Source organism: Zalophus californianus, chromosome 11 (assembly GCF_009762305.2).
Source record: "Zalophus californianus isolate mZalCal1 chromosome 11, mZalCal1.pri.v2, whole genome shotgun sequence".
In the NCBI taxonomy this organism is placed as follows: Eukaryota; Metazoa; Chordata; class Mammalia; order Carnivora; family Otariidae; genus Zalophus; species Zalophus californianus.
Window position 1 is genome coordinate 60,321,593 of NC_045605.1, and position 26,431 is coordinate 60,348,023.

Genomic DNA, 26,431 nt, shown 5'->3' on the forward strand with positions numbered 1-26,431 from the left:
GGCTGTCCAATTTCCCAGCCATTTGTTGAAGAGACTTTTTTCCATTGGATATTCTTTCCTGCTTTGTTGAAGATTAGTTGACCATTAATTAACAGAACAGAATAGAGAACCCAGAAATGGAACCTCAACTCTATGGTCAACTATTGGTTAACTTTCTAGCAATGGAAACCTTAGGGAAGGATCCATGTAGAGAGTTGGAAATAATAGATTCTCATAGCAGGAGCCAAAGACCTTTAAAAATTGATGTCTCTATCTGCATCCTGACCTCAAGAGACTTATTAAACTGATCCAACTCTAAGGAGGATTATTTTGCTGTTTGGAAAATTCTGCTTCACTTTCTACACAAAGGTACAGTTTTGTGAAGAAACAACTGAAATCCTGTAGCCTCTTCATTAGGTGGTATTGTGGCTGGTTCCTCAGGGCACAAACTGAAATTCTTCCCTTGGAAGATATAACATGGTCCTAATGAACACTATCTCAAGCAAAAAAGGCTGTTTGATTGAAATGGGATTGTGTATCAATACTTACTTGCCTCCATACATATATGCACACACAAACACTCCTGCACATATACACCTGACATTTGCCCTTATGCCTAGGTTGCATGTCCAAATAAAGCTTTGGCCTAATGAATTGTAGACAAAATTCCCTAGTTCCTCCAACATAACTATTGAGGTTTCAATGCCTGCTGTCAGTGAAGATTCCCACTACTGCCTAAAATCCATCCACCTGTTGACTAAAATCCTCTCTTCCTTTCATGTTCTACTTTCTTGTCTAATAATGTGTCCTAAGCCAGTTAAGTGTCAGATTTTTATTTTTAAAAAGACTGTAGAATAATATTCCATTGTATATATACCACATCTTTATCCATTCATCTACTGATAGACACTTGGGCTGCTTCCATAGTTTGGCCATCGTAAATAATGGTATAATAAACATAGGGGTTCATAGAACTTTTTGAATTAATGATTTCATTTTCTTTAAATATCCAGTGGTGTGGTATTACTGGATGATATGGCAATTCTATTTTTAATATTTTAAGGAAACTCCATACTATTTTTCACAGTGGCTGTACCAGTTTGCATTCCCACCAACACTGCACAGGTGTTCCTTTTTCCCCACATCCTCACCAACACCTGTTATTTCTTGTGTTTTTGATTGTAGTCATTTTTTAAATTATCAGCTAGAGCATTAGCCTCTAAATTCTCCTTCCTGGCTGCAGTCTGGGACTTAATGCCATTACCTTGATGTGATTTTTATTTTATTTATTTATTTTTTTATGTTTTAAAGATTTTATTTATTTATTTGAGAATGAGAGTGAGCACAAAGGGAGAGTGAGAGGGAGAAGCAGACTTCCCGCTGAGCAGAGAGCCCGAACGTGGGACTTGATCCCAGTCACCCACCCAGGCACCCCTGATGTGATTTTTAAAAAGGAATGGTCCATACTAGAGCTTCTCAAATGTTAACATGCATGTAAATCACCTGGAAGATCTTGTTAAAAATGCAGACTCTGATTAAATGAGTCTGAAGTGAGGGTGCCTGGGTGGCTCAGTTGGTTAAGCATCTGTCTTTGACTCAGGTCACGATCCTGGAGTCCCAGGATTGAATCCCATGTTGGGCTCCCTGCTCAGTGGGGGGTCTGCTTCTCCCTCTGCCCCTCACCCTGCTCTCATGCTCTCTTTCAAATAAATAAATAAAATCTTAAAAAAATAAAATTAAAAAAAGTAAATGAGTCAGAAGTGAAAGACAAAATTCTGCATTTTTAACAAGCTCCCAGGTGATACTTGTACTACTGGTCTAAGGATCATACTTTGAATAGCAAGAGTTTAATAGACCCTGATCATTTCTTACAGACTCTTCTACCTGGAAATTTTAAAACTTTTTATTAAACAACTCTGGGTGGAAAGGAAGAACTAAACAAATGTAGAATTTCAAAAAATGGTATACACTGAAGATACTTCACATTAGAATATATGTAACAAAATAAAAGCAGAAGTCAAAGAAAAAAACTTTACTTATTTTTTTAATTTTTATTTTCTTTAGACACAGAGAGTAAGACAGAGGGAAAGAGATAGGGGCAGAGGGAGAGGGAGAGAATCTTAAGCAGGCTCCACACCCAGCATGGAGCCCAACACAGGGCTCAATCTCACCACCCTGAGATCATGACCTGAGGCGAAATCAAGAGTCAGATGCTTAATCAACTGAGCCACTAGATGCCCCAAATACCTATTTTAATAAAATAAGAAATAAAACTAAATTTACAAGATTTGAACAAATTAAGCTAAAATAAAGCAAAAAGAATAAAGATTAGTGAATAAGTAAATAACATATATAATTTTAAAACAATGAATAAATATAAAAATTCTGGTTATTTAATACAATAAACACAGCAGAATAAACTAGCTGAGATAGGGACACTGAAGGACTCCATAAAAAATCTGCGTTTTGCTCCTTTTCCTGCCTGTTCTTGCTAGGACCTGCACCCCTACTTTACACATACAAGTAATGCATGTCCTCCTTGTAAGGGACAAAGAGTTAATGATTTCTTTGGAATCTTCCAGCACAATTGATAACATCTAAGAAATGACCATCGTATGCATATTCCAGACCACTGGCACTAGACATCTTGATGTTCAGACCCCCTGGCTCCAAGGAACTAAATGACTTATGAAAGACACCTGGACCTTTGTCCCTGTTCTAACTGGTTTCTGGATGCCTGAGAGGACACATACAGCAGACCACCATCTTCAATAAAAACCCCAGACCCCAAGCAAAGATGAGACTTTTTCCCTTCTGAATCTCTCAGGTGCTCTGTCTGTGTCTACACTGTCTCTATATCTTCAGTAAACTCTGCTTTCACTCCCTCTGGGCTCATGTTTGATTTCTACCCTGTGCGTGGCCAAGGATTCTCTTGGCGGGTTCTGTGGGATCCCCTCTGGGTCCTTGAACTCAGCCTGCCTACATCATAGCTAATCTAATCAAGGATAAAAGGGATAGCTCAAATATATAAACAAAAAATGACAAGAGCAAATAACCACTGAAGCTGATTAAGTAAAATAAAAAATGACTAGAGAACACTTTGCACAATTCTCTAAACATAGATTAGAAAACCTAAATGAAATTGATATAGTAAAATGCAGTACATTCTACCAAAATTGATCTCAGTAGAAAGCACAAATCTGCACTAAAAAAAAAAAAAAAAAAAAAAAAATAAAGTTAAGAATAACTCCTGATACCAAACTGGGCCCTTGGGCTCTCTAAACAATGGAAATTGGTAAGAGGTCAAATGGGAGTTTCAGGCAAGGCCTTTTTGGGTTTATGCTAGCACACAAGGGAGGCAGCACAAAGGAAAGAATCCTCAGGCTCATTTCCCAAGGAGAGGTCAGGGAGAGTTTTTTAAAGAAATACAGGTGGGAAAAGGGTGATGTCTAAGCCTGGAGAAGCGGGTATTTATTAGCACCTCTGCACTTAAAGGTCATGCTTCCTCATGTGTCGCATGTCTAATTAACATGTTAAATCTCCACCCCTCGGCATGATGTTTAGTGTTATAATGATGGGAAAACATTGGTGAAAGTTCAGCACTGGGGTTCATCTTGGAGCAGACTGGTTTGGTCGGGTCCTCACCAGTCTTTGTAGTCCAGTCCCTCCTTCTGTAAGCCTGCTCCTTTCAGTAAGCATCCTGCCCCTGCGGTCCTGCAACATATGCTACTCAAGGGCATGGAGTTTTAGCCATCCTGGAAGATATACTCCTCAAGGACATAGAGTTTCAGCTACTAAGGAACGCTGGACTTGGCAGTCAGAGTTGAGAGGACCTGAGTCCAGTCCCTGCTCTCACTTCCACAAAACAAAAACAAAACACAAAACCCCACTAGATTCAGATAATTTTATAGGAGACTAAGAGAGAGAGAGAGAGAGAGAGAGAGAGAGAGAGAGAGAGAGAGAAATTGTAGAGAAAGAAAAACATTCATATTTTTCCTTACAAAGTATTACACTGATGGCTGTACCTGATAAAAGTTGCACAAAAAGGAAAACTAAAGACTAACTTCCTTATAAGTATTGATATAAAATTCTAATTAAATTATCAGCAACACAGAATTCTTTCACACCAATTTTTCTGCTTTATTCCTTTTCAGGCTATGTGTGACAGCTCTGTTCAATAATTAGTTTCATGTAATGCCGGGTATTCTTCCATATTATGCAGGCTATGACATTCCGAAAGGAGAAAAAAAGATGTTGACAACTCTTGCTTCTACATAGAATACCTTTCCTTTATCATTATCCCGTCACCTTGGGTCTTTGCACTTTTGGGAGTGCTTCTTCCGTGTGGGACTGGGTGTGGTGATCTGAAAGCCACCCCTTGTTTGTGAGATCCACTATTGCCACTGAAGCCTCAGCAGGAGCCAGGGTGAACCCCAGGGAAAAGCAGTCCATCTGTCCCCATGGGCACTGTGGCAGCTTAGCGGCCTCATCTCATGTCGGGGCTACTTGCATTAGCAACCCTTTTGCCTCCTGCATTTCACTGCCCGCCTGCTTTTCCTACCTATATTCCACATTGCTGTTTAGGTTTACATTCTGGTCTGTTCTCTGAATTATCCTGTAGACAATGGGGACCCACAGGGTTTAAACTTTTCAGCACAGCAGTTTTGGGGACTAGTTCTCTTGCAGGTGTGAAGACTGGACCTTCTAATAGATGCTAAACCTAGTAAATTGAACTTAAACCACCATGCATCCTCATTAGGAATATTCTGGGTCGGGCTGAGAAAGGCATGAAGCACCCTTACTCCTGTCAAAGGCAACAGAATGCCTCTCACCATTCGCATCACTGAGAACTCTGTCTCTGATATGGAACTGCGGAGTTGGGAGCATGTAGCATTGTCTCTTGACTTTTTGTATTTCCAATATCTCTATATCCTTTGCCATTAAAAAAAAAAGAGAGAGAAATTATAACTTGTGCCTGTTGGTTTCTCTTTCTCTTTGGCTTCTTTCTTCTCATTCCTGCCCCATGATGGTGCCTAGGCAGAAGTCATGGCCTTTAAAACATGGCTCATTCATCCCTCTAGCCTCATTTATTTTTCATTTTCTTTCAAGTACCCTGCACTCTATCTTTGGTTTATTCTCTGTTTGCAGAATATTTTGTCTTTTCCTATTTTTCTGAGGTCCATGCCCTTCCCCCAGTTTGAAAAGCTCATCTTCCCTTCTCTGTTCAAATAAGACCTTATAACACGGTGACGTGAGATATATTTAGCCAGTGAAGCCCACCCCAAGACCCCAGGCAGAGCTGAGGAACAGTGAAGTGGACTTTGAGAGATGAAGTATACTACCAGTGTGAAGACTTCTACAACAAGCTAAAATGAATTTTGACTACCAGAATTTGAATCCTGATTCTCTGGCTTAGAAGCTTCGTGACCTTCTGTGCACTTCAGTGTCATCCATAAAATGTAGATGTGATGATGGCAACTGCTTCAGAGGGTTGTGAAAATGGAACGGAGAGGTCGTCTTTGTAAGTAGTTAGCAGGGCACGTGGACAAAGCAGGCTTTAACAAATCTAACTCATTGTGGGCCTTTTGTTTCCTTTTCAGGATTCACTCTATATTCTTTTAGGTATTTTCTGAGCACTTGAAGAAACAAAGACTCTTCATCCGCTAAGCGTCTGCTTCCTTCCATAATCTGGAAAGCCCCAGAGGCCAGAACACAGAGGAAAAGAAAAACAAACAAACAACCAGTCTCGGGAGGAGTTGCAGTATTTGGCTGTTGGCAGAGGCCAAGGGAAGCTGGGGTGTCCAGGGGAAAAGCAGGATGATAGAGAATCTAAAGGGGGAAAAGAGGACTCCCAATGGGAGGTCTTTGAAAGTGATAATACTTTTGATTGTGACTCTATGTTGTTCATCTTTGATTTTATGTGGCTCTTCCTGTTCCTCCTGAAGGGTCCTGAATAAATCCCCCTTCCTTTGAGTGAAAGAAACGTGGACACATCAGAGGAAGCTGAATAGAGAATACAACAGGAATGTGGGTAACTGACCTGGGGACTGGGGGTCGGGCTGACGGAGTTTTAAGGCCAGGGTCAACCTAGAAAGGAGGATGTTAAGTCCTCCATCACACTGTAAAGGGCTGGCCAGGTCTGGTGGGTAGTGCTGATATGAAGATCACCTCTTGGAAATGGGATGAGAGGATGGGGGAAGAAAGAGAGAACAGGGAACACTTTGCTTTGCTTCAAAACTGACAAAGGAAGGAGTAAATCCAACCTTTCGATAAAGGAGAGACAGTTTTCAGGGTCCAAGGGGAGTTTTGAGAAAAGAAACTGAGCAGTAGACTGATTAGGAGCATGTTTATTTGGTTGTAGAAGGAAGGCACAGGGTTTTCATAAACACAAAGGCTCCATTCAAGTAAGTTATGCATTACTGCTATAAAGCAGGCCTGAGGACCAAACAAATATGCAAGTGAACATGGAGCTTGCTGATGCACTGCCTCTTTGACCAATCCAAACTGGGTTCATAAACACAGATTCTGTTCAGATCTTGAGCAATCAAGATGACTCAAGACCAAGCATTTGAAGATGACTTAGAAATCTGTAGAGCTGGTGTGGTTTGCCTAGCACCATAAAGAGTTCTAAGATGAAGCTGTAAATTATATTCTTGTCTAATTTTCCAATTTCTAGGAAGAATGCATATGAAATGATTAATTTTCTGACATTTTTAATGATTTCAATCAACTAGTATCTGTATAAGAGATAAGTCTGGGCAGAGAATATAGATTTGGGTTTTTTCTTTCCTTAGCTTCTGACCCTTATTTTCAACTGAGTATCCACCCCCCCCCCAGAAAAAAACCAACTGTTTGGTTCCCCCCAACACCTGGCTAATTTTCCCAGAATTATTCATTTACTCATGTGATTATTATGGAAGCAACTGTTAATATATAACCCTGCCTTCTGGCCCAGTGATGAATCCACTCAACTTGGGTCATGTGCTTATACCTGGAGCAGAGTTCATCTCTAGTCAAACTGAATCCCAGTTTATCTGAGGAGATATAAACTTGGGCTCACTGACTGTGGTCATTTTCTAACACGTGAACTTGGAAAAACAAATATGTTCTACAGCAAGATAAGCAGATTAGCAAGATGGGATGAAGAAATGGGAGTCTCTGGTTCTCTGATTCCAACTCATTTTGGACACCCAGGTGCATCCCTGTTATTAAATTCTGTAAGATACCTCTATAACCTTTTAATTTATCCCCTATTGTTAAGTTAGTTGGAGTCAGCATACTAAACACCTGCCTTTTGCTTTGAAGCAACAGAAGTTAAGGCAATGTGAGTTTGACTGTGGACATCTTTCTCTTTGCTTCCCAGTCTGGTTCTGTATAACTTAACTGTAAGGCATAAAAGAAAGGGATCAAATATAATATAGGTCTTTCTTCATCTGGACACCACCATGGAAGTGTGCCTGGGATGAGAAGGTTAATAGAAAACAGTATCAATAATGAAGCCGAAATGTCCCTATTCTTCTCCAGGTCACCAGACATGTATTTGGTCTTTGCTTTTATTTTCCCCTTTCAGAAAGTCTTAAACTGAATAACCAGTATATGTTAAAAGAAAAAGATTTCAAATGTGACAGATATGTATATTTGACTCTGGTACCTTTGAAAATCTTAATAAAAGATAATTTCCTAAGTGTGTTGATAACTAGTTATTATATCTGAGTCTTACTATTTCCTTGCTACTGATGGAGGATACAGTGTTAATTCAGAGGATATTAAAGATGATGATGAACAGAAACCACATAACACAACATCTGATATGGTGTCTGTATAACCAATAAATTTTTTTTTTTTGAAGATTTTATTTATTTGAGAGAGAGAGAATGAGAGATGGAGAGCATGAGAGGGAAGAGGGTCAGAGGGAGAAGCAGACTCTCTGCTGAGCAGGGAGCCCGATGTGGGACTCGATCCTGGGACTCCAGCATCATGACCCGAGCCGAAGGCAGTCACTTAACCAACTGAGCCACCCAGGCGCCCAACCAATAAATTTCTACTTCCATACTTTTAAGAGTAGTTCTAGGCACTATTGAGAGTGTATTCCCATGTAGGTCAACACTCATGTGATAGCTGTTTCAAACAGTCTGCTTAACAACTTGGCATCTGTACCTTTTGCTAGTACTAAAATTACTTACCTACCTAGAATGTATTCTATTTCTGAATACCATGAAGTAGGAATCAGCTTCTAAACACCTGATAGTAATGCACTGAGTTCCCAAAGAGCAGGAAAAAGAAACTTCTCCCTAACATAAAAACAAACCAACATCATGAGGTGGTTAAGCACATTTGATAAGATTTACATTTTGAAAAGTCACACTGTTGTTTCTCCATAAGCAACCCAAAGAATTGACTATGTTCATCAAATACAAGAGTATCAGATGTATTAAAAAAATCTGATGTCAAGCAACAAAGGCATAGTTCAGCTTGGCACTCAAAACAGAAATTTCTCCCCAGCGTTTCTCTCAGAAGTCTGCCCTGCTTTGTGTTTCATTCACACTAGTATTCCCTGAAGCGAGCTGGAACCCACTGTTAGCGCTCAGATATTGAACTACACACTTCCAAAGTGGACTAGTTCCCTGCCATTGCTACCCTCAAACAGAAAATCCCACGCAGATCAGATACAACCCCTGCCCTCACACTAAGCAATCTATGCCATTTAACTAGTGCCTGGGACCCATACAGAGTCTCAGTGTTTGGATCTTAAGAGACTAAAATCAATTCTGCTTGAAAAATGGGAGACTGGATTTCCTGTGGGGAGTCCCAAGGATTTTCCCTGTCTCTCTGCAGGACTATCTATTTTCCCCTTTCATAGTCTGTCACCTCAAGGCTCAGGCATTGCACCCCTTGTTTCTCTGCTGGTAAAATAAGGATGGGCAAAGCTCATTCCTGCCTTGTAGTGAATGATCTCACCAAGATGGAGGAGATACCCTAGGCATTCCAGGGAGTGGTGCAGACACTCTACCCTCTGCATGACCACCTGCTTCCTCCCTTTCCGGACCACTTTTGTGATTATCCATTGAATCATTTTTTTTTAACAGATTTGTAATTAAGTACCATCTAGTTGTTCATGCCCCATGAGACAAAAGCTTATTTTTCTTTTGATTCTAGGCATATGAATGAAAGTTCCCTCACTTAAATATTTACACACACACACACACACACACACACACACACACACAGTGCTAGACTGGACTGCAACTGTGAATCAGACAAGTAAGGTTCTTGTCTTCATGGGGTTCTTAGCAAGGAAGTATAAGTAACTACCCTAGAGAAAAGGGTTTTCATATACTTAAGAACTTCAAGATTCTTACCTGGTCTTAAATATCAAACAATATGAAATAAACAATGTGCTTGACCTTATTCTTCTCACAAGTAATCACAGCACCCAAATCAGCTTATAAATGTCAAAAAAAAAAAAAAAGAGCTCTCTGCAAAACAGCATGTTACCAATGAAGTCATTCCACACTACTCAATTCACTCTAGGTTTAAATAAATTTATCACCTAATAATCCTTTTTCTAAGAGACTTCCAGGACTTGTCCTAATAAAAACATAGTCAAAGAACAATACTGGTTTGGTCCCTTGCCTCTTCTGCTAAGTGTCATGGACATAACTGGAAGAACTTCCTGAAAATCGATTTCTCAAGTCTATAAACAATTCCCCAGGGAGTCCCCCTATACGAAGACATGGTCCCTTTAATGTAGGTCAGCTCAATCCTTTGCCAAGACCAGGTCTGTGACTTACCAGTTCATTCCTCTCCAAGTAGAGAATGGAAATGTTTCCCCTTCTGCTAATGCTCTATGAGTGACTTGGAAGCATGGTGGGCAGAATGAGTTTATTTCTCCACTTTAGCCTGTTTTACCTCTTCCTTATGTGAACAACCAATACAATTAAAGTAGAAAGACAATTTTTGCTCTTCTTTATTACAGGAATTACTTTGCTTCTGCCTATACCTGACCTGGTAACTATTTTGCTGCCTAATCCTGACTCAACAGTCACTACCTTCAAGCTTAAACTATATCAGAAGTTGTGTTTCACAGCATCATGGCGACAACACGTGATGTACACATCAGAGCCCCTTGCAATAGGCAAGGCCAATGGTTTCCACCTGCTTGCCTTGCAATTTGTCTCCAGGCACAAGCATTCCCACATCATACTCTTAAGCCCTGTAATGAATTATTTTGAACACATATAACCATCATTCTAAGGTCAACAGCCCAGATATATAGTTTTAATTCCCTTTCATTATAGTGTATGGCTCCCAAGCTGGCTTTTTATGCCTTGTCCTTCTTGTGTCATAGATTTAGAGAAGAGAAAGGCAGAATATTAGGTAGTTACCAGAGCCATGAAGATTCCCTTGGTGACAAAAAAGATCCAAACTTTAGCCCAACTAGCTTGTGGGTGAGCCTTCTTTCCAGTGCATCTGTTCTAAATTTTTCTTTTTATTATTTCCATTCTCTACTCTGATGTCACAGTCCCCATTCTAATCCAGACACAAACACATACAACAGATGCACAACCTATCACTGTGGCCCAGAGTCTGCCACTGACTGGCAAGGGCACCTTTCTGTCTAACTGGCTGAGACTGTCGGGAGAGGCTCTACCAAACAAAGGCACTGCTGTACAGATGCTGGCTCTAAGAAGGAGAGGCAGGAGGGCTACCGCAGGCGAAATCCATGGCCTGCCTTCCTCCAGCCCTGAGAAAGGGACAAAAATATAGGATGGATCTGAGAGCTTCACAACAATCCTGTGAGGTAGGAGAGTCTGCAATCACTATACCCATTTTTCCATTGAGGACACCTAAAACCCTCAGACACTGGGATGTTTCAGACCCAACTGTAATGAAGGATATGCAGACGGGTGACCTGAGAAGCAAGTCTGCCCATCTTTTTTCATTTGAATGTGGGAAGTACTTGATAAGCTTTACAATCTTTTTTCAACAGTTTTGTGAGAAGCAACTTACTGCATTTAAGGCCACTTCAGTTTCTTCATCCGTAAAGTGACCATAAGAACAAGGCTCGCAGGTTTTCTGATCCTGACACTTGGGGAAAAGGGCAGGACCAGGATCCAGGTCTCCTCAGAGTCTGAGATAGAGTGATTTTCCCAGCTTACGTTCAGAGAGGGGATGCACACTGGGGTGGCCCGGGCAATGTTGCAAGGCATTTCTCTAGCTAGGGGGTCAGAGAGTTGGGGTCCAATATGGGTTGCTTAGTAGCAGCAAACCTCAGGCAAAGCATCCTATCCTGGTATCAGCACAGTAACCAGCTCTGGACATGAACAATTATCTTTTGGCTTTTTGGTAAGCCCTATGCAAAGGGTTTCCTGGAGGGTGGACCCACTTCACCACCCGCGCTGACTTACTTATGGCACCCTCAGGGACTGGGGAAGAGCATGAGCTACAGAAAGGGCAGAGTCCTGACTGACACCAACACGTTATCTTACAACTGCTTTGATCCTCGTCCTCAGCCCCGTCATGCTTCCCTCACGGGGGTTCCATGCTCCTTTGACTGAGCCTCAGCTTTTATACATGAGTAGGTTAGTGAGAGACCTTGGCCCAGTAGCAACAGACTACTGGTCAGGGAGAGGGCTCCCTGGATCATCGACTCAGCTTAGTTCAAGGGGATCCTTGTTGGTGGCAGGACCCTCCAAGGCCCTTGTGGGCCAGGTGAAACTCCAAGGCCTCTGGCTAGGATGGTGGCCCTCTCAGTCCTCCCCGTCCAGGGAGCAGATGGCCAGAGGGGCTGTGTTGTTCGCTCCAATGCTGTAGCAAGGACTAAAGTAGGGCAGGAGACGCCCAGGGAAGGGATAGTGGGGGAAAGTGAAAATGTGGGAGCCGTTGTCAGTCACATTGTAGAAAGAGATATCATGGGCCTCATAATCCAGGAAGACTCCCACCCGGTGGGGAGGGACTGGCAAGGACAGGAGGGGGTATTCATCGGTGCCTGCTCGGTACTCATTTCCCTTCCGCAGCCTGATCACCCAGAATCCATAGTGGGGGGATAGATAGACCACCTCCTTCCGGTCTACATTTTCCCTACACACTCCCAGGCCCCATTCTGACCTGTCTCCCACTTCCACCTCCCAGTAGTGCCGGCCTGAGGAGATGCACTGGCTGCCGAGGACGATATTGTAGCGGTAAAATCTCTCAGGATTGTCGGGCAGTTTCTGCTTGGTGTCTCCGTATCGCACGCATTTTCTGTCCTCAGACACAATGAGGCGAGAATAAGCAGTGTCTGGATCCAGACGCACGTCAGCTGGGGAAAAAGATCCTGGTTGGTGACACTGACCCACAGCAGAAGGCATGGGTGTGGTCTCTCTGATAAACACAGCCACAGTTTTTTCAGAGATGAGCAGGACGGGGGAGAGCTGGGGCATCCAGAGCGCACTGAACCATTTTCATTCTCTAGGAGGGGTCCCTCCCACCGCCCACCATAACCTCTCCTAGCATTCATTACCTGCATAGGTCTTCAAAATCTCTCTTAGCCCCAGCACGCGGCAATCCGTCTTTAGCTCCAGGGAGACCGGTTCTGGCCTCCGCAGACTCCAAGACTTGCTCCTGGCAGAGAAGGGGTAAGCCTTGGGGCCAGAAGTCCTGCTTCTGCCATATGGGCCTTCCCTTACCATAGGAAAAATGGGCTTGGCCAGAGATAGTCAATGGGGTGCCCCACCCCAGCAACACCAGGCAAAGCAGTGATGTGATGATTATTTGACTGAACCTGAATGGTCTGTGGCACAGAGAGAACACTCGCATTCTTGTGCTGGGGGAGCGGCAGATGTACATTTGGCACTGGGGGAGGAAGCAGCGTGCCACAAAGGAGAAAGGCCAATACTCAGGCTGGAGCATGATGGGAGACATCGGCGGTCTTTTTCCTTTCTTGGGCAATCTACCTGAGACTACATATTTTATAACTTTGTCTGAAATTCTTATTGGTAATACTTGAAATGAATTTGACTGAGTACAAAGAAGGAAAAAGACTGATGAACAAAGCTTCTTTAGCAAATACAATGAAAGATGATGCTTATGCACCAGCAGCCACTCTTCTGTGGGTACCAGGTCTATGTTCCTTCCCCATATCTGCCTCTGGCCAGGCCCCACTATCCTTTATAGGGCAGCTTAGGGGCTCCAAGGATGGGAACATACCTGTTTAAGACTTCCTGAATACCCTAGAAGGAGGGAAAAAAAAAAAAAGCAGGACATGAGTATGTGCTATTCCTCAGAGGGACCAGACCACACTGAGCTCTGGGAGGGGGTTTCTCTGAGGGAAAGGGAGGCAGAGAGCAAGGCTATACGTCTTGACTTCAGACTCCACCTTGACTCCCAGGCCAGAGGCGGGGTACGGGTATTATGCCAGAGCTGCCTTGAGTGCTGTCCACCTACAAGGCGACAAAAGGCCATGCGAGGGGTAGAGCAGCAGGCAGAGTGGAGGGGGTGGTATATGGGATCCACGTCTGACGGGCAGAGCACTGACAGGCCCCACTGAAGGCTAGCGAATCCTCTCCTGGAGTCCCATACCATCTTCAGCTCTCCTTCAGAGCTCCCAGAAAAATTTGCCACGTACCTGCAGCATCCAGCGGACAGGCCTCTGAGATCTCTCTTCCAGCTCTGCAATCATCCTCCACAGCACTCGGCTCTGCTGGATGAGCTCATTGTGATTCTGCTCCAGTTTTTGCATGGTCTCCCCCTCTTCCTGCTCTAGGCTGGCCAGAGCTGCGGCTGCTTCCACCTCTAGTCGCCGACCTGGTGGCTGTTTTTTCTTTAGTAATCGCCGGTATTTCTCAAACTCCCACATGATATTCTGCTTTCGGGTTTCCACCTGTATCTGTAGAGCCAGGACCAGAAATCAGCACTGATTCTGTACCTGTAAGGGTCCCCCAGGACTGAGGGCGCTGGCACATGCATACACACACACTCTGGAATGTGGGTACCAAATGTGTACCAGGCACCGCAGAAGCCAAGATAAAGGAGACCGTTTTGTCTACCTCTCTGGCTTCTGGGTCCCTAACACTACTCTTATTGGCCCTAATAGGTCCCGGGACATTATCTTGGTACTATATCCTCTAGGCTATTCTCTCTTTTCAGAATAATATATTCCATTTTCAGAATAACGACCAGAAGGATTACACTTAGGCCTCTAAGGCAGTGTAGCTTAACTACACTATGAGTTTTGCTCCTTACTGATGATATATCAATTCCCTATGCTTTCTTAGACTGGCTCAGTGTTACCTTCTGTGGATCGAAAGTTCGATGGTTTGGTAGTTATGGTCCTCAAGTTTATCACAGGGATGATTTTCTAATATTTTAATAACTTAACTTTTAGTAAAAATGTTCTACCTGGGGAAAGTGAAACAGATACCATGCTTTACTAAGCATTGTATAAGTCTTACCACTGTGAACTAATGCGTACGTGAAGCACATAGTTTTCCTTTCTCACGTACGTGGACATAAACCCAGAGGTTATCCCTTTATCACTATTAAGAAACTGGAGTCGAGAGGGTACAGAGCCTGCCTAAGGCCATGCGCTTGCTAAAGAATGCTGGTTGGAGAAGCCCAGGCTCTCTGACTTCAACGCCACATTCTGCACGGAGACGAGAAACAGGATGCGGCCATGGGTCAGCTCCCGGACAACACAGCGACAGCACAGCCTCCCTCCCCCGGGTGGCAACCTGCCTTCCAGTTGGCAGTTCGTTTCCTCTCACCAACTTCCAGCTTCCAGGCCTCATCTTGCTCTTTCCTCAGATGCTCCAGAGCCTCATGGAGTTCCCACTGAAAGAAGTAAAAAAATTGTGAGGACATGTCCGGCAGCCCAGGTTAATGACAAGGCTTCCTAGCATTAGCAGGTGATGGGAAAATAAGCATCCCTTGGGCAAGGGGCCAGAATGAATGCCACAGGGGGAGTGATTCCTGCCCAGATGACATCCAGGGCAGCTCTCTAACCCACAATCATTTCAACTCCCACAGTTTCCAAGTTTCTGTAAAGCAGAAGAAAAGGTCCATTTCCAACCTTAGACATTCCTATCCATGCTTATTTTTATCCGTATCTGCCTTGTTATCTCATGACCTCTTAAAACCTTATTCAAAGTGTGGTCCAAGTGGGTTAGCAGCATCCACAATACCAGAGAGCTTGCTAGAAATGCAGAACCCCAGACTCACCCCAGACCTACTGAATTAGAACCTGAATTTTAGCAAGATCCTTGGGTGGTTCACGCAAATTAAAGGTAAGAAGCCGTATCCTAGAATACTACAACACTTTACTACAGGAAAGCATAAAGTGTTCTGATAAAAATATTAACCATTTTATTAAAGATTTACCAGGTGGCATATGTGGCTTCAGCGCTAAACTTACATTTAGTACTTATGACCCCTTGAGTTTTATCCCTATTTTATAGATAAGAAAACTGAGGCTTAGTGAGCGAACTACCCAAAGTCATTTAGTTAGTTAATGGTTGGGCTGGGATTTAACCCAGCTCTCTAACTGCTACGCCTATATTTCACTACCTCCCTATTTTAAAACTCAAAGTAAAATGAGTAAATACATATAACTTTTTTAGAAATTATTTGTGCATAGGAAAACACCTAATTCAGGGGATTTGTCTTACACTCTTACATTCTAATCTCAACTTCAAGAAAGAGAATTAAGACCAGTACTAGATCAATGGATCACAGAATCACTGGGATAATGAACCTGATAAAGATAGGTCAGCGTAGACATCTGAGGAAGGAGCAAGAAGCTGGAAGCTGATGAAGGTTAACAATAGAAAAGGAGTAGCAGGTGTGATAGAGATAACCCCCCCGCCCCCCCAAAAAAGGGTAGGGAGAGGAGAAAGAACACTGGCTGAGGAGCAAGACTTGAGTCCTAGCCTTTGATCTTCCTTTAACTAATTTAACCTGAAGTCACAGGCACCTTATAATGTTAGATTAATCTCACCCAATCCTAAATCATTCAGCCATGGTCCCTTCCAGGTCTAAAACCAATGATCATGATCTCAAATTTCTAAGCCTCAATTCTGTCGATAACAGAGGGAGTTGAAGTGACTCTGCCAAATGACTATTGGTGGCAGTGTGAGGAGGAGTTTGCAGGTTCTGCAGGGTGCAGCCTTGACTGTCTCATGCCCGAACTCCTCCGAGGCACTCAGAACCCCAGCTAACCCAAATCGGTCTCCTTCAAATTCCCAGTATGGAAAGCATGTTTGGATTAGGCATTAAGCCATGCTGGTATCAGGGAAGGGGTGTGGATGTGGGAGGGAAGGAAATGCAAGGAGAGGTGTGGCTCACTACATCAGGTCCCCAGGATCTGTGGGTGTGAGGAGCTAAAGGAATCAGCTCTCATTTAGTCTCTGGGGCTCCTGCTCAGGTCCTTGATCTGGAGATAGCCAAGAATGGGGCAGGGGAGAGACTGGGGTGGCTGGCCTCCATCTCCCACCTTATATTCCCAGGTGACATCCTCCATGGGCACGACACTGTGGGCCTCATGCTCAGGGGACTGGCTGCAGGCCTCACACATGATCAGGCCATCCTCTTTGCAGAACATCTTTAGCTGTTCCCTGTGGAGCTCACACACGTCACCCTTCAGCCCCATTCCTGGATGCAGCCCCAGCAGACGAACTTTTTCTACAACGTTGGCCAGCTGCCAATTGGGCCGCAGGTTCCTTGGCTGGACAGGAGCCCGGCAGAGGGGACAGCTGTAACCCCAGTTCTGGGATTCTCCTGGGACCTCCCACAGTCCAGAGAGGCAGCTGTGGCAGAAGCTGTGGCCACAGTCGATGCTCACAGGCTCCCTCAGGAAGGTCATGCAGATGGGACAGGCCACTTCTTCCACAACAGCTTCCACCAATGCTGCAGCATCCATGGCTCCTTCTTACTCCCTCCTCAGAACATGAATACAGCCAGGCAGAAGTAGTCAAGGCTGAGAAGGAGAAAAAGAAGAAAAAAACAAGTAAGATAAAAATGTTCTTCTGTTGAAGAACAAAGGGATCAGCAAAAGGGAGAATTAGTGACTGAAAGAAAAAAACAAACCAACTTCCTCCTTTGGATCCTTTATTGACCTTAGTTAATATAAGTGCTGGCCTTCTCAACTGAGGTTCCGATCGGGTCACATTATCCATACCACTGTGGAGACATCTGGGGATGCCTAAGTGAGTGGATATTGGGAGTTTTCAGTTTTCATTCATTTGGTCATCTCTTATTCTCCTCTGAGTTTGCTCACCAGACCATTCCTACCCTACTTCAATCACACTCTCCAAATCAGTATTGTTTCTTTTGAGCTTGGGAAAGGTCCCACAAAATGTGGTGTTTCAGTATCCAAAATAAGGCCAGAAATGCCCCTAGCCTTACTCTCTAGTATGTTTATATATCTATTTATATACTTCAAGGTGCAGAAAAGGTAATATGTCAGAAGACCATTGCCTATATGCTCAGTTTGTTCTCTTGCATTGCACACTTGAGTGTAAAGTATAAGGGAATCAGCAATGCTTTCTCCACACCCTCTAAACCCCTGCCAATTTCTCTAGCACTAGCATTCACTAAGTTGCCAAGACACTCTCCTCAGCCTTCAGTGATGTTTAGAAGCAGAGATGAAACAACACCCATTGGAAGATAAAAACACAGCTCATCTGATGACAGTCAAACCCATACTGATGAAGTCACTACCCCAGCAAGAAACCTGAGATTTTTGCCAGGGCCAGATAAGAGTATGGAACTTGAATGATCAATGGCAGACTTTTGGCTCAGTAGACAGTATTTCTTTGTTTACTTTCCAAGTCTGTGTTACCAGCTAGAATCTATAAAGGGAAGAGCCCTGTTGGTCTCAGTCATGGCTGTATCCTCCATACCTAAATGGTCTGCCATGCTGTTGTTGAATAAATAAACCAGGTAGACATAGGAAATACCTCCTAGACCCAAAATGTTTTTATAATTTGTTAGGTAATTGAGAGCATATTATACAGTAAAAATAAGAGCAAACGTTCCTTAAGCACTTACACTGTGTGCCAGGCACTATTCTGAGCCCTTTACACAGATTAACTCAGTTTATTTCACAACCCTAAATGGAAACCATTATTCTATTGTTTTCATTTTACAGATGCTTGGTCCTAGGCCCCACCATTCTATCCTGGGCAAATTACTTAACCTCTCTAGCTTCACGGTAGAATGAAAATTCAAGAGAGAGAAATTGGGCGCCTGGGTGGCTCAGTCGGTTAAGCACCTGCCTTTGGCTCAGGTCATCTCAGGGTCCTGGGATCAAGTCCTGCATCGGGCTCCCTGTTCAGCGGGGAATCTGCTTCTCCTTCTACCCTCTCCCCTCTGTTTGTGCTCTCTCTCTCATGCTCGCTCCCTCTCAAATATATAAATAAAATCTTTTTTAAAAAGAGAGAGACCACATCTTCTTTATCCAGAGAAAGTCAATTATCATATGGTTTCACTTATTTGTAGAACATAAGGAATAGCATGGAGGACATTAGGAGAAGGAAGGGAAAATGAAGGGAGGGAAATCGGAGGGAGGGATGAACCATGAGAGACTGTGGACTCCGAGAAACCAACTGAGGGTTTTAGAGGGGAGGGGTGGGGGATGGGTCAGCCCAGTGATGGGTATTAAGGAGGGCACGTACTGCATGGAGCACTGGGTGTTATATGAAAACAATGAATCATGGAACACTACATCAAAAACTGATGATGTATTGTATGGTGACTAACATAACATAATAAAAAAAAATTAAAAAAGAGAGAGAGAGAAATCACCATGATTTAGGGTAGTCCAGTAGGCTTCCTGAAGAAACTGGAGTAGTATGTAGATTTTGCAGGACTCTCTGTTACAGGCCAGCAGCAGGTCATGCCTTCTCACTGGCCTCCCTGCCTCCTAATTCCCCCCCCCCCCACTATCACTGCCAAACTGTGGGACCCAGTATCCTAAAACCTAGTTTTGTGAAATCCCTAACCTACCGAGAACCATCAGTCCAATAGCGAAGCTCTCTCTCTTCAACTCTGAAACAGCAACACTGCCCAGTTAAGCAAAGAGAGCAATTTCCACACTTTCTTGCAGACCTCATGTCCATTTATTCTACCCAACTTGGGCTCCTGCTGTTTTCACAGCTTGAAATGACTTCTCCATGATCCTGCTCTTAATAGCATTTGATACACACGTTTATTATCTTACTTCCCATGCTGGAAGCTTCACAGGGATAGGGATATTCTTTTTTTAAATTTTTTTTTAAAGATTTTATTTATTTGAGAGAGAGAATGAGAGAGAGAGAGAGCACGAGAGGTGGGAGGATCAGAGGGAGAAGCAGACTCCCTGCCGAGCAGGGAGCCCTATGCAGGACTCGATCCAGGGACTCCAGGATCATGACCTGAGCCAGCCCAAGGCAGTCATTTAACCAACTGAGTCACCCAGGCGCCCCTAGGGATATTCTCTTATTTTGTTCACTACTATATCCCCAACATCAAGAACAGTGACTCAAACATTTTTGAATATGAAAGAATTAAGTGTAAACGTTGAGGTCTTTTAGTAGGTTGGAAGTGGAAGTGTCAATATCATCTCATACAGTGGGGCACCAAGAGCTACCACCTAAAAGTGACACAAGAGAAGTTGGTATCTATGATTTAAAGCTACAAAGATCAACAGGAGAATGCAAATAAAAATCGAAAACTGAGAAGATGGTGGCAGTAGGGAGGTGAGGTAAAGAAATATCAAAACGATAAATCAAGAAATGCTGCAAAAGCATATTTTAGATTTCAGAGTCATAAAGATTTAAACATGAAAAAGTTCAAAGTGGTGGCCTGGGCAAGAACGACTTAGGGTCAGCTAGCTACTGTTGCTCTTCCATATAAGACCGGCTTTACTGATTTATTTTTGTATTATACATAAATTACTTTGACAAAACTTTAATCATTAAACGTTTAATTGCTTCGACCTTGCCTTTGCAAGGGTGGGGATCCAGTCTGGGAAAGACATTTGAGGGAGGGGGACACAACGTGGAAAAGCCTGGAGAGGAGAGACCAGAGTGGAGAGGGGAGAGGGAGGCGGTGACCCCGGGGGTTCTGGAACAGAGGGGGATGGTAACCTCCCGGCCACAAGAAGGCGGAGCAGGGCCCGCGGACAGCGGACGGCTGGGGATAGAAGAAAGTGAGCCTGCAGGACCTCCGACTTCAGAACAGGCACAGCTGTCCCCCACCTCCCTCCTCAGCCGGGACTAGCGCCCCGCGGCGGAAACCGAAAGTGGAGACGCCCGCTTCCCACCGCCGAGGACCCGCAGCGGCACAAGCGCCAGGCCAAGCCACCGCAGCACTTACCGCCGGCCGGCAGATGAAGGCCCCAAAGCTGCCGGCTCCTCTGCCTCTCCAGCAGGGCTCCCAGGCCCCGCCCACAGGCCGGGAACCAATGAGCGGCGAGCAGGGCCCAGGCGCCGGGATCGCACGCCGGCGACGTCTTTGTGGGAACAGCCAATCACAGACAGGGATCAAGACAACTCTAACCAATCGGAGGTTGGCTCTCGGCGTGCCAGTGCTTTTTTCTGTGCTACGTCGGTTTTTCTGTTTTTTTCTCCCGCTCAGAGTCATTTAAACTGTGAAAGGGGTTCGGGGTAGGTCGCATGATAGGCGTGGGCTCCCGAATGAGGCCGCTCAAGCCCTGCATTAGCAGAGGCCCTGCTGACTCTTGACCCAAGGGAGCCCCTGAGTCTTATGCTTCCGCTCTGACTAGAAGCTCTGCAGAACGAGCCTTGTTCCTTCCAGGTGGTAGCACCAGACCTAATGCTATTCATTTGCCAGTTTTCTGTGTTAAAACTCAGCAGCCTATGAGGTCAGTCGCGTCTGGTTCTGTGACCCAATTTAGCGCGGGGCTGGGCACTCATATGCAGTTTCTTGTAAGATTAAGCTACTATTGCTTTTCCATATAAGACCGGATTTATTGATTTATTTTTTATTATACATAAATTACTTTGACAAAACTTTAATTATTAAACGTTTAATTGCTTCGACCTGCCTTTGCGAGGGTGGGAAGCTCCAGGTTGCAGATACTGGGTTCTTATGAAAAAAACAAAACAAAACAATCCTCCTGCGTTTTCTTGGCAAACTCTTACCATTGAATACTGAAGAAGGCAGCTGCTTATCACTTGCTGCCGCAGTCCACTTTAAAGTTAGAAGTAGAGATGGGGATTAAGGAGTGCACTTTTCTGATGAGCTCTCAGTGATGTATGGAAGGGTTGAATCACTATGTCCTACACCTGAAGTGATAACATTGTATGTTAACTAACTGGAAGTAAAATAAAAACTTAAGAAAAAAAAATAGAAACAGATACTGGGATCTGGTAGAGTAGAAGTGGAATCCCCAGTCACAAATTGTCATTATTTTTTTTCTTTTAATTTTAAATGACTGGCACCCCTACCTCACCCAAACACATAGACTCGGTCGTGTGCACACACAAACTGCTACTTAAGGCAGTGATTTGGGTTTTTCTTTGCACTTACAGCACCTTGTCCTTTTCCTGATATTTAGGTGTTTACTGAATAAGCAAATAAAGGCATGTCCTGTCCACATGGAAAATAACCAGGAAATGCTCCAATTGAAGCCCAGGTCTAGGTTTCATTGTTGGGACTGATACTCTTTGGATCTTCATGCTAATGTCAGGGCCCAGGTCATGGTTGAAACTCTGAAGAGCGAGGACCAGAAAATCCTTGAAACAAATGGGGCTATGAACAAAAGAAGAAAAGAGGTAACTGATGTCTCAGTTGGATCATCTTACCAGGATCTGGACAAATTGCTGCCTAACAGAAGAGTGAATGGGTTAAGTGAAACAAGCCACTTTAAACATTTATTGAGCATCAGCTTTTCACAACATTTTGTACTGGGTGCTGGGATTACAACTATGAGCCATATAGTCTCTGTTCTTCAGGAGCTCAAGATCAAGTTGGTGGTACTTTGGAGCTTCTGTGAAGTTAAAATAGTTAATGGGGAGATCATTTTCGTTTGTAACTTGCAATTGTCCATGACCATGACTGACTCTCAAGGGCCCAGACAAAAAGGCACCTTAAGGTTGCTGGGGGAGAGGGCTTGTGTTCACCAAGGGAAGGCTGGACAGCTTTTGAAGGCCTATCCGCCCATCACCCCTGCAGAGAAGCTGTCCTTCCCAGCCTCACTCAGGGTGCCTTGTTCGCTGTGAAAAGCAGACATGTGTATATAGGCAAGGCTCTGTTTTGGAGACATTCCATGGCTGTGACTGCAGACCACAACCCCCTGCCTGAATCCAACACAGACCAGGACAACAAGGTGAGTGGCTAGCTGTGAGATGGTGTCTGGGCTGTGGGTAAGGAATGTTACCATAAGAGAAGTAAAGATTGAGAACTGGGTGGGGGTCAGGAAAGAAGGTGAGGGCATTGAGGAAGGGCTAAGGAAGGGGCAGGAAGCTGGTACAAACCCTGGGACCTCACTAAGCTTCATACAAGCTTAAGCTTGAACTTTAGACGGTAGGAGAGAGCTGCCCATGGTAGTGGCAAAGTAGTCAGAAGAAAGACCTGTGAGGAGTGAGGCTAAGAGGAGTGCACCTCAGACAATGGGTAGTTGCCCCACTCTACCTCAAAAGTCTCTTTCTGGACCTTTTATAATAGAATAAGACCTCCTGTTCTTCCAGTATTCTAGGTTGTCTTCAGTTTCCAGAAAGCAAGGAGGACACTTCCCCAGAGTCCAAGTAGGGGAAGTTAGGGCCTTCCTCTCACATCCACTCAATGTTAGCCCAAGGTAAGAGAGAAGAAGTCCCAGCTCAGAGCAGCAAAGCCACAGACCTTTGTTAATACTCTTACTTAGGCAGAGAAAGAGAGTCAGGGATAGAGGAGCAAGGGAAGCCTAGAAGCTAAAACCTAGAATTCTGTCTAGAGGATGTGGAGAGCCTTTTTTGCAAGTGCTCCTGAGTCACTGGAGGCCCGTGAAAGTGACTGGGGAGTCACTGAGAGTGTGTTTTAGTTGTACAAGAGACTAAGAACAGGGAGTAGAGAGAAGGGAGCAACTCTAGAAGCAAAGGAAAGGAGCAATAGTGGGAAGAAGAAGACCTACTTTAATGTGGCTTAAGTGTGAGATGCCATGAATGGGAATATAGAAGTATGTATGTGTGTGTGAGATGTTTTAAAAAATAAATATGTATATTTATATATTATTTTTATGTATAGTTACCAAGATATGTTTATATCTTTGTGTATCTATATATGAAAATATAACTATATATTACAATAGCAACTGCTAATAGTTACATATAACAAACAGCAAGGTGTCTGGATGGTTGGCTGAAGAAGGAGCCAGACAAATACTGTTACTGGTTTTGATATCAGTGTTATGTTGGATTAAAAAAATAAGAAATAGCTTTACAGTTCATTATATTGGTATCTATTTAGATTTCTTTCAACTCTTAATTTGTTTTACTAAGTTATTATCCTCAGAGTGTAAATGTTTCCATAATTTATGAGTGTGTAATTATGCAAAGTTGTGATATTGTGATTTATAATAAGAGATATATATTTGGCCTTCTTTCCCATGTTTGGCACAGAGCTCCTGAAGCCTTTGGAATTTCCTATGTGATGAGAACCATAAAGGTGTCTTTTGTTATGTTAATGAGATGACTTTTGGACCTCAAGAAAGGATGGGGGCTGGTAGCCAGGCGAACCCCTGTTATGATTAGAGGGTTGTAACTTTCAGTCCTACCTTCTCCCGCACCTCTGATATCCAGGGGAGGAGAAAGGGGTTGGAGGTTGAATCGATCACCAGTGGCCAATGATTTGATCAGTCATGCCTACATAATGAAGCCTCCATAAAAACCCAAGTGGACAGGGTTGAGAGAGCTTCTGGGTTGGTAACTGTGTGGAGGTGCTGGGAGAGTGGCATACCTAGAGAGCTTATGGGAGCTCTGCACCCCTTCCTGTTGACCTTGCCCTCTGTAGCTCTTTCATATGGCTGTTCCTGAGTGATATGCGTTAATAATAAACCAGTAATCTAGTAAGTACAATGCTTCCGAGTTTTGTGAGCTGCTCTAGAAAATTAATTGAACCCAAAGGGGAAACCTGTGGTTTATAGCCAGTAGGTAGAAGTACAGGTAACAACCTGTGTGTGTGGGTGGGGGGGGAGGCAGTCCTGTAGGACTGAACCCTTAACCTGTGGATCTGATGCTATTTTGGGGTAGACACTATCAGCATTGAGTTGAATTCTCACCCTGCTCATGTCTGAGAATTGCTTGTTCTTGTGGAAAAACCACCCCACTCCTTCGCACGTTGAAATTGGGTCCAGCAACCCAAATTAAAAGTATTAACTTTTATTTTTCTCCATTTCTAGGCTTTTTCTTGATTATGATCTCTAATATTATGTACTTACCACTACTTTTTTCCCCCCGAAAGACTTATTTTTATTGCCAAAGTTCTAATTTATTGTTCCATTCAAGGAACCTGTTAATTTATGGTTATTTTAACTTGCTTTTTTTCTGATTTTATCCTTATTGTATTTTCCTTTATTTCGCTTTTGCTCATTCTCTTTTTTTCCCTTGATTCTTGTATTACTTTTTAGTTTATTTATTGGGGAGTATAAAGCTTTCTCTAAATTTATGTCAGACTATATTCCGTACATTGTAATGGCACCTTCATTGTTATTAATAAACTGTAACTACAGTTTTGAATTTAGTTTTCTACAGAAATTGTTGAATTAGGGTTTTTTTTTGTTTTTTGTTTTTTTTTAAATTGAGTGTAGTTGACACACAATATTACATTGGTTTCAGGTGTATAACACAGTGATTCGACAAGTCTTTATGTTATTCTATGGTCACCACAAGTGAAGTTTTAAATATATAAGTACAGCTGATCCTTGAACAACACAGGTTTGAGCTGTGCAGGTCACTTATACACAGATTTTGTAGAGTACAGTACTGTAAATGTATTTTCTTTTCCTTATGATTTACTTAACATTTTCTTTTCTCTAGTTTACTTTATTGTAAGAATGCAGTATATAATCCATATAATATACAAAACGTGTGTTAATTGACTATGTTATCAGCAGGGCTTCTGGCTAACAGTAGGGTATTAGTAGTTAAATTTGGGGGGAGTCAAAAGTTAAATGTGGATTTTTGACTGAATAGGGTATGTGTGGGGTGGCTAGTGCCCTTAACCCCTGCATTGTGCAAGGGTCAACTGTAATTTTTTTTTTAGGCTTGCTGTTATTTTATGACCACATTGCATAAAAACTTATTTTTAAAATGCCATGATGGCCTTGCTTTGGGAAAATATTTTGTGGCCGACTATATAATTATAGTATTATTCAGTAGGTGATGGGAAAGAAGGCATATTTCTACAGTAGAAAAGATTAAATTGATATAGTTTCTTTATCAGAGCGTGATAGAGTTTAGAGGTATTTGGCCAAACTCATTGCCTTGGACGTGGATAGCAAAAGACTGAGTCCGGAGCCAGCCAGCCAAAAGGCTGACTAATAATAAGAGTTGAAAATGCCAGAAACGTATTTTAATCAGAAAAAGGACTTACTAAGGAATATTAGGTAGCTCATGGATGACACAGGCAGGAACATCACCACCCTACTCTGTAGGTTCACTCCGGTAGAGATATCACTACTACCTCCATTGTGCATGGTTAACTCAGATCTTACTCCCAAACATGGGCACTAGAAGCTGTCACTATGACAGCTTCAAATGAAGTCAGTCTGAGAGAAAGCAAACAGAAGATTGTGGAGGTTTTGGTGTGCAACAGAGGAACCTGGCTCAAGAAACTAGTCACTGTCAAGTGTCTATGCTTTGTCCCACTGGCTGCAGATTTTGTGGAAACGCTCATACAAATGGCATGTGTTCAGTATGCTATAAAGAACATCTTCAAAGACAGGATAGTAGTAATGGCAGAAAAGCCCCCCCCCTGCAGCTCCTGTCAGTAGTCTGTCTGAATCTTTACCCATCCAGTGCACAAACGGCAGTGTCCCGGACGTTCAGTCACCGCTAGATTCCATGTCTGCGTCTGTGCTGCCAAGCCCTGTATCAAATCAGTCACTTTTATCAGTATCTGTAGCATCTTCCCAATTGGACAGTACATCTGTGGATAAAGCAGGACCTGAAACAGAAGACCTGCAAGCTTCTGTGTCAGATACGGCCTAGCAGCCATCTGAAGAGCAAAGCAAGTCTCTTGAAAAACCAAAACAAGAAAAGAATCACTGTTTCATGTGTAGAAAGAAAGCGGGACTTACTGGGTTTGAATGCCGGTGTGGAAATGTTTGCTGTGATGTACACTGTTACTCCGATGTACGCAGTTGCTCTTAGAATTACAAAGCTGATGCTACTGAGAAAATCAGAAAAGAACATCCAGTAGTTGTTGGTGAAAAGATCCAGAAGATTTGAACTCCTGCTGGAATACAAAATCCTTTGACCATCTGCAAACTAAAAATTGA

The 26,431-nt window shown here is 43.3% G+C and overlaps 1 protein-coding gene and 1 pseudogene across 4 annotated transcripts; one reads left to right on the forward strand and one right to left on the reverse strand.

The window, feature by feature from the left end:
• Positions 1-6,319: 6,319 nt before the first annotated feature.
• TRIM68 (tripartite motif containing 68) lies at positions 6,320-20,390 on the reverse strand. Of its 4 annotated transcripts, none has more exons than XM_027578730.2 (8): positions 20,311-20,390; positions 16,448-16,930; positions 14,695-14,790; positions 13,586-13,846; positions 13,168-13,190; positions 12,482-12,582; positions 12,088-12,280; positions 6,320-11,799 (listed from the first exon to the last, which is right to left on the reverse strand). In XM_027578730.2, exons 2-8 carry the CDS (start codon positions 16,871-16,873, stop codon positions 11,730-11,732), a joined length of 1,170 nt encoding a protein of 389 aa, XP_027434531.1. In that variant the 5' UTR covers positions 16,874-16,930; positions 20,311-20,390; the 3' UTR covers positions 6,320-11,729. The 4 variants fall into 4 exon arrangements, with proteins under 4 accessions (XP_027434531.1, XP_027434530.1, XP_027434529.1 ...); XM_027578729.2 differs by adding an exon at positions 17,070-17,155 and having other exon boundaries at positions 6,320-12,280; positions 20,311-20,349; XM_027578728.2 differs by having other exon boundaries at positions 6,320-12,280.
• LOC113913675 lies at positions 20,074-26,381 on the forward strand (annotated as a pseudogene).
• Positions 26,382-26,431: the final 50 nt, after the last annotated feature.